This window comes from Varanus komodoensis, unplaced genomic scaffold (assembly GCF_004798865.1).
Source record: "Varanus komodoensis strain SLA01 unplaced genomic scaffold, ASM479886v1 scaffold42, whole genome shotgun sequence".
Classification (NCBI taxonomy): Eukaryota; Metazoa; Chordata; class Lepidosauria; order Squamata; family Varanidae; genus Varanus; species Varanus komodoensis.
Genome location: NW_025335972.1, coordinates 5,447,112 through 5,453,732, shown reverse-complemented (window position 1 = coordinate 5,453,732; position 6,621 = coordinate 5,447,112). Strand labels below are relative to the sequence as shown.

Here is a 6,621-nt window from a genome sequence, read left to right as displayed (position 1 = left end):
TCACAGAGGATGGCCAGGGGAAGAGTGGGGAGGTGTCACGGCCTCTGCCCTTCATATTTACAGGTGCTGAAGGACCAGCCCCCTCCACCACTGCAGGGGACAAGGCCTTGTTACCCCACCGCACTGCCACTGCTGACAAGGCAAAGACAAGGGAGGCATCCCCAGAGGGCAGTACAGCGAGCAAGGCAATCCTCTCCTCTCCTCTCCTTCAGTGTGCTGCCCCTTTCTTCTCCAGTGCGGGAGGAGCTGGGCGGGGGCTGTCTCCCGCGCACTTGCCCCCGGAGCCCAGTGCAGGGCCGTCTTCTTTCCCCCGCTTCCCCTTTGCCTCAGCTGGGCCTCGCTTGAGTCCGTTCTTGGTCCCCTCCGGGCACAGGCAGCTGGGGGTCTTGGCGCAGGTGCCCAGCGTGGTGTGCTCCTCCACCACCTCCAAGATCCACTTCTCCTTAGGCGAGCCAGCCTTGTCCTGGGAGGGCTCCGAGGCGGGCGTGCCCTGAGCGCCAGGCTCTGGGGTCTCCTTGGGCTCCAGGACAATGGGGACTGGTCCCCGGGGGGCCACCTCTGCCTCCCCGCTGCCCTTTCGCCCCTGCTCGTGCTCTTGCACGGGGCTCAGCGCTTTAGCCAGGGCCCGATTCACTCCTGCAAAGGCCTCCTCGGTCTGCACCGCTTGGCTTCTCCGGCACTCCCCGAGCAGAGCTTCTGGTCCTCTGGCCTTGGCGCCAGCCTCTGCAGCAGCCTCCCCTTCTCCCGCCCCAAAGCTCAGCGGGGACTCCTGCCGGCCCATGCGCCGGGTGGCAAGGGGCTTTGGGGCCCCCAGTTCGCTGGGGCTCTCGCCGTCTGACTCGGCCAGGCTCTGCAGGCCAGGCTCCCCGTAGAAGTCCTTGCGGTACTCGGAGTGCACCACCTCCAGGCTGTGTTTCCTCACCACCACCTTCTTCTCGGAGCTGAGCGGGGAGCCCAGTTTCTCTGCCGACTGAACCCGCTTCAGGAGTGGGGAGCGAGGGGGCTCAGCACTCTTGGGCCGGGGCCGCACCACCGGTGGGGAGGAGTGGAGCTTGGCTGGGAAGCTCTGGGTGGTGTTGGAGCTGCCCACGGTGTGGCCGGGCAGGGGCGGTGGGGAGGACTGCGTGGGCGAGGGGGTGTGGGCCAGAGGCGAGAGGGGGATGTTTCCAGCCGACTTGCAGCGAGCAGAGCGATACTGGCGGTGCAGCTTGGGAGACAGGCCGTGCAGCGTGCTGGGCCTCATGTGGTGGGAGGAGGTGGCCGGCGAATTGGGGGTGCTGGAGGCTGGGGAGCTGCTTTGCGAAGAGGCACCTATGAGGGGACAAAGGCAAGTGAGGCAGGTTCAGCGGCACCAAGCATCCTTGCTTGGCAAAGCAGGTGGCAAAGTGGGTGGGGGGCTGTAGGAGGAAATCCTGACACAGGACTTCCTCCTACAGCCTCACCTGAGTAGGGCCGTCTTAACAGCATTATGGGCCCTGGGCAAACAAGTGTACTGGGGCCCCTACAACAACTACAACTACTGTTAATTTTGGAAGTTTTCCAATTTTCCAAGGGTTAACATACACAGATTAGTATGGGGCCCACGGGCAAGTGCCCATCAGGCCCATGCGAGAAGATGGCCCTGCACCCGAGCACGTGTCAGGGCACTGCCACACTGGAAGGACACGCACCAGCAGGACTCCTCGGTGTTTCTGCACCGCCCTGGCAAGAGCCGCCCTTGTGCGCTGGCCTTCCACACCTGGCCTTCGGAAGGATGCAGATGCAGAGCATTCCAGTCCCAGGAGGGCCGCAGTGCCAGCTTGTGGATTTCCCTGAGGGCATTTCTCTGAATGCTGTTAGGCTATGGGACACTTTGTTCTTACATCAAAAGTACAGACACTTTCATGGCCCCCCACCATGAGCCTTCAAGCTGCCGTGCTGACCCCACGATTCCCTCTAGTCTGCCGCGTAGACCCATGAGGGATCATCAGCATCGAAATGTAGCTTGCAGAGGTGAAATGCATAAAAACGATTATACGTGGGGGTGGGGGGCTGCCCACTGGGCAGTGAAAAGAGAGCGCTTAAAAGCAAGCGGGACCCTGCGATGCCCAGGGGAGGCAAACCGGATGGGACTGGAGGCCAGCGCTAGGAGTCCTTATGTGGGGGCAAGAAGCGCGCACTCGCAGCACGCAGGGGAGCCGCTCCCCCATTCTCCTCAGGGCTGCTTCAGAACAAGTGCCCCCCATTGCTCTGGATCCCCCCCCCCGCTCCCCTGCTGAAGCCTCCTTACCTAGGTAGGCGGAGTCAGGTGTGGAGCGCAGGCTCTGGGTGGGCGATCGGGCACCCAGGCCGTGGGTGGGCGAGCCGGGCAAGCTGTCACTGGAGGACAATGAGCGGTTCAAGGAGGACAAGCTGCGGCTGGTGTGCAGCAGGTTCGACTGCTTGGTAATCTTGCGGAACAGGGAGCTGCGCTTCTTACTGCCAGGAAGGAAGGATGGTTTCAGCCCTGTTCAGCACAGCTGGTTTCCCCCCTGCCTTTCCACTGCCCCTGCTTGTCCGTCTCACCTCTCCTGCCCTTCTTTGCTGGTGCTCCTCTTGTTCCTCCTGGCCATCTTGGACTTGTAGCTACTCTTGCGGGCTGGCCCAACCCGAATGGATGTGTTCTCAAAGGGCGTGGTGGTCACCATCACTTTGTTTCCGCTCTAGGGGAGAGAAGGCCAGGGAAAGCTGGCTGTGGGGAAAGAGTGGAGCCCTGTGCCCCAGCTCCACGGGGGCCTTCCGTGCATGCTGACCCACTCCTCTTACCTTCAGAATGAGCTCCACCACCTCTGTGTGCACCAGGCCATGCACTGGCTCTCCGTTGACGTGGGTGATGAGGTCTCCCGCACAGAGCCCTGCTTCATGGGCTGGCCCACCTTCCTCCACGTGCTGCCAGGGCAGAGCACAAGACAGGATCTTGAGGCTGCCCTGCCCATTCGGCCAGGGGATGCCTGCTCCTGCTGGGCGGAAGCAGGGTCCTGGCCTGCACCGCTCGCCTCGTGAGGCACTGCGGAAGGCAAGGGAAGGGCATTCTGGCCCAGGCAGGCCCTTCTTCGTCCTGAAGCAGAGCTGGGCGACATGCTGCTCAAGCAGCCCGTTGGGAGAATTCTCTGGCTCCAGCGGGGCCCCACCTCTGCGTACCGCCGGCTTCCCAGAGACTCCCCAGCTCTCCTAACTGCTGGGTGGGAGAGGGTGTGTCCCCACTGGGAAACCAGGTGTGCGCTGCCAGTGCGGCGGAGCAGCAAGGAGCATGGTCCTCCTGCACCCTGGTTCCCTGCAGAATCATGTCCCCACGGTCCTCCCAGCAGCAACAAAAATGCCGGAAATGCAGCTGCACATCCACGCCTGCTTGCAGGACAGGGGCGGGCCCTGGGGGCATCACGCTTGCCCGGCAAGTGCAGGGCTTCGTCTACCCAGAATGCCCACCCACTAGGCCTGCTTACCCAGACGATGTGGTGCACACTGTAGACATCGCTATCCCCCATGTACACCCGGATGGCACGCAGCGTGAAACCATACTTCTTCCCGGAACGCTGGATGGCAATGGGTGAACGCAGGCTGGTGACTGCTGGTGAGTAGTCCCGCGATGGAGAAGAATCCCGGGATGAGGGGTTGGAGGAGAGCGACCGGGGAGACATGGGGCTAGCCAGGGGGGAGCTGCTGTGCTGTTCCACTGCAAGGAGAGAGAGCGTGGAAGGGTAAGCAGGAGCCCTGCGCGGTCCTGTGGGCCACGCTCACCACGGTGCCTCTCGCCTCCAGGACAGGGCTGTCTCCAGGGTTGTTCCACTCAGAACAGGTCTAGTGAAGTGAACGAGACCAAGGACAGACTCACACCAGATACAACCCCTGGCTCTTGGCCTCCCCAGCTCTAGGCATGCTTGCTCCCTGGCCTCTGCAGCCAGCCCACCACCGGCTGCCCAGGACCTGTCAGCAGCAAGGGAATGGCACAGAACCTAGAGCATGGGGTAGTGATGGAAGGGGGCTATTTAGGGCTGGTTCAAAGACTGGGAGTGTGGGAGCAGCATGCTGGGTGGGGGTGGCTGGACAGCAGAGCTGGGTGCTGCAGGAGCCCCGTGTGTGTGCCTTCTGCCTGAGAAGAGATGCTAGTTCCTAGCAGCAGCGCATCCCCGGGACCCTGCCCCGCCCCTGTTCCCTTACAGTGCACTGTACTGACCACAGCCCTAGACAGGCAGCTGCAAGGGCCATGTGCAGGGTGAAATGGCACACTGCAGAGAATCCTATTTGGCATGACAATCTGCTCCCCCAAACTTCCAGCTTCATTTAAAATGAAACCAACATTCTAGCCCCCATGGTAGCAGAGATCAGTTGGAGGGTGTGTGGGCAATGCCTACTGAGATTCCAGAAGGGATGAGAGTCTGAACAAGATCTCCGGGGCCAGGGTTGTTCAGGGCTTCGAGTCGCTTACTTGCCTTTCCCCATAAATAACAGAAGGAAAAAGAAGCACTATGCAAAATAGCAGAAGCTGCAAAGTAGAAATCATGCAAAGAACAAGATAACATGCAGATTTGCTTCAGTTGCATAAGTTATGCAGGTTGTAGAATTCCACTACTTCTGTGGCAGACATGTTTAAAATTGCAGAGTACACACAGCCCGGCAACTATGCTAGACGTACCAAAGGGTGGGGACAGCATGCAGGGCAGCGAAGCAGAGGTCCAGGGACGGGGCGGCCCGTGCTGGGAGCAGATGACGAGGCCTGCAGTGCGGGCAGGGTGGAGCGTTCTTCCTGTCAGGAGGAGGAGAGCTGTCCCCCGACAAAGGGGTGCCATTTTGCGCAGGCTGGGCAGGACCGTGCGCACGGTGCCATGTGAGAGGAGGGATGGGGCGTGTACACAGGGTGGTCTAGGTGTGGCGAGGGAGCGGGGCATGTTGAGTGTGTGGGATGCCATTCCTGTGGGTCAGTGCTGTGTCTGCAGGAGCAGGGACGCGTGTGCAGGGGGCGAGAGGAGGAGGGCCGTACCTGTGGGGATAATGACGGACAGCGCAGTAGCTGAGGCGGATTTGATGACCTTGCCCCCTGTGCGGGAGCTGCGCTTCTCAGCCGTGGAGTCCCCTGAGAGCTGCTGGTGCCGGGCCCGACGCAGCACCAAGTCATTGGTAGCTTTGGGGGCTGATGGGTCCAGCTCCTTTGGGGGCTGTAGCTCCCCCGCTTTTGATTTATCGCCTAGTGGGGAGGGGAGAGAGAGGGATGATGACTCAAGCCCTACATCACAGGACCACCCTCCAGGGACCCTCACCTTCCAAGAAGGGCTGCAGGACAGAGAGCCAGCCAGGGGAAAGGCCCCCACCCCACCCCCTGGGTGGCGCGCTACGCAGGTCCACCTCTCCTCTGCCTGTGGGTGGCAGGTGCCCCCCACGCAGAACGACGCTGCTTTTCCATTCCATCTCACTACGTGGCTGGGGAAAGATGGCGGGGAGGGGGAGGCATGGCGGGGCACCCAGGCTACCCCAGCAGATGCTCCGAGTCCTGAGGTGAAGCCCCATTTCACCTTCAGACTCACAGGAATGGTGCAAAGAGGAGGAAGAGAAGGAAAGGGGGCACTTCGACACCTGAAAGGGCTCTTTGGCACGCCTGACGCTGCGATTGCCAAGCTGCAGGGGGCCCTCACAGTGGGCTGCCCATGCCCGAATTAAGCAGCTGGATGGGGTGCCGCAGAGCTGAAGCCGTGCAGTTCAATCCTGGGCTGCAAGTCCCTGCCTTGCTTTTTAGGAAATCCCAATCCTTTCTCCTTCCCGTTAAATAGGGGAAAACCTCCGATGCCATCCAAGGGGATGAGAGGGTTCATCCATCCTCCCCAAAAGTGGCATCAAGAAGCACCAGTCAAATCACCACAGGCCTGAAAGGGGCCCTGAACTGCCCTGGACATCTGGCCCAACACGCTCACCAGGCAGAGGCCAAGCACGGTGGGTGGGTCCTTAAGCACAATTTCCACACGCAAAGGATTTTCGCGGCATCTGCAGCCCTCAGAATTGGACCTGAGAAGCCCAGCTTTCACCCCAGCCCACCGCAAACCCCCTCACACCCTCCTAATTCGGAACAGCCAGAGCTGCGCCGTTGCATGGCCTCGTGGCCTTTTAATGCCTTTCAGCGCTTCCACCTGATGCGTCTTCAGCTTTTGAGGAGGAAACAGGTCAAATCGCCCAGCCGCAACCAGAGCCCTGAATGCCAGCAGGCCTGATGAGACTGGGGGGAGAGGGGACATGGTGTGTGGCAGTGAGCAGCTGCTTGCGGAATGCACAAGGGGGCTTGCTGGCCACGGTTCAACCCTTTGCCAAATGGCCCCTCCACCACTACCCCACCCCACAACAACACCATGAGTTGCCTTCCCCTGGGGCCAGTAGCAGGAAATCCAACCCAACAAGGGAACTGGTGTGGGGTGGTGGTCAGAGTTAGAATGGGGACCTGTGAGAACTGGGTTCTCATCCCCACCCTGCTATGAAGCTCAATGGGTGACTTTGGGCCAGTTGCTCATTCTCAGCCTAAGCTACCTCACAGGGTTGTTGCTGTGAGGATAAAATGGAGCCGTGTAAGCTGCCTTGGGTTCCTCATAAGAGGAAAGAAGGCAGGATAGAAATGTCATAACA

At 60.7% G+C, this 6,621-nt stretch overlaps 1 protein-coding gene across 1 annotated transcript in view; it reads right to left on the bottom strand.

Annotated features, from left to right (window-relative positions):
* Positions 1 to 208: 208 nt before the first annotated feature.
* MAST1 (microtubule associated serine/threonine kinase 1) overlaps positions 209 to 6,621 on the bottom strand; it is a 61,437-nt gene continuing 55,024 nt past the window's right edge. Inside the window, exons 21-26 of the mRNA XM_044443552.1 lie at positions 4,997 to 5,200; positions 3,462 to 3,691; positions 2,785 to 2,907; positions 2,545 to 2,681; positions 2,257 to 2,457; positions 209 to 1,313 (exon numbers count right to left, since the gene is read on the bottom strand). Of these exons, the coding sequence (XP_044299487.1) occupies positions 209 to 1,313; positions 2,257 to 2,457; positions 2,545 to 2,681; positions 2,785 to 2,907; positions 3,462 to 3,691; positions 4,997 to 5,200 (2,000 nt within the window). The remainder of the gene's footprint in view (positions 1,314 to 2,256; positions 2,458 to 2,544; positions 2,682 to 2,784; positions 2,908 to 3,461; positions 3,692 to 4,996; positions 5,201 to 6,621) is intronic.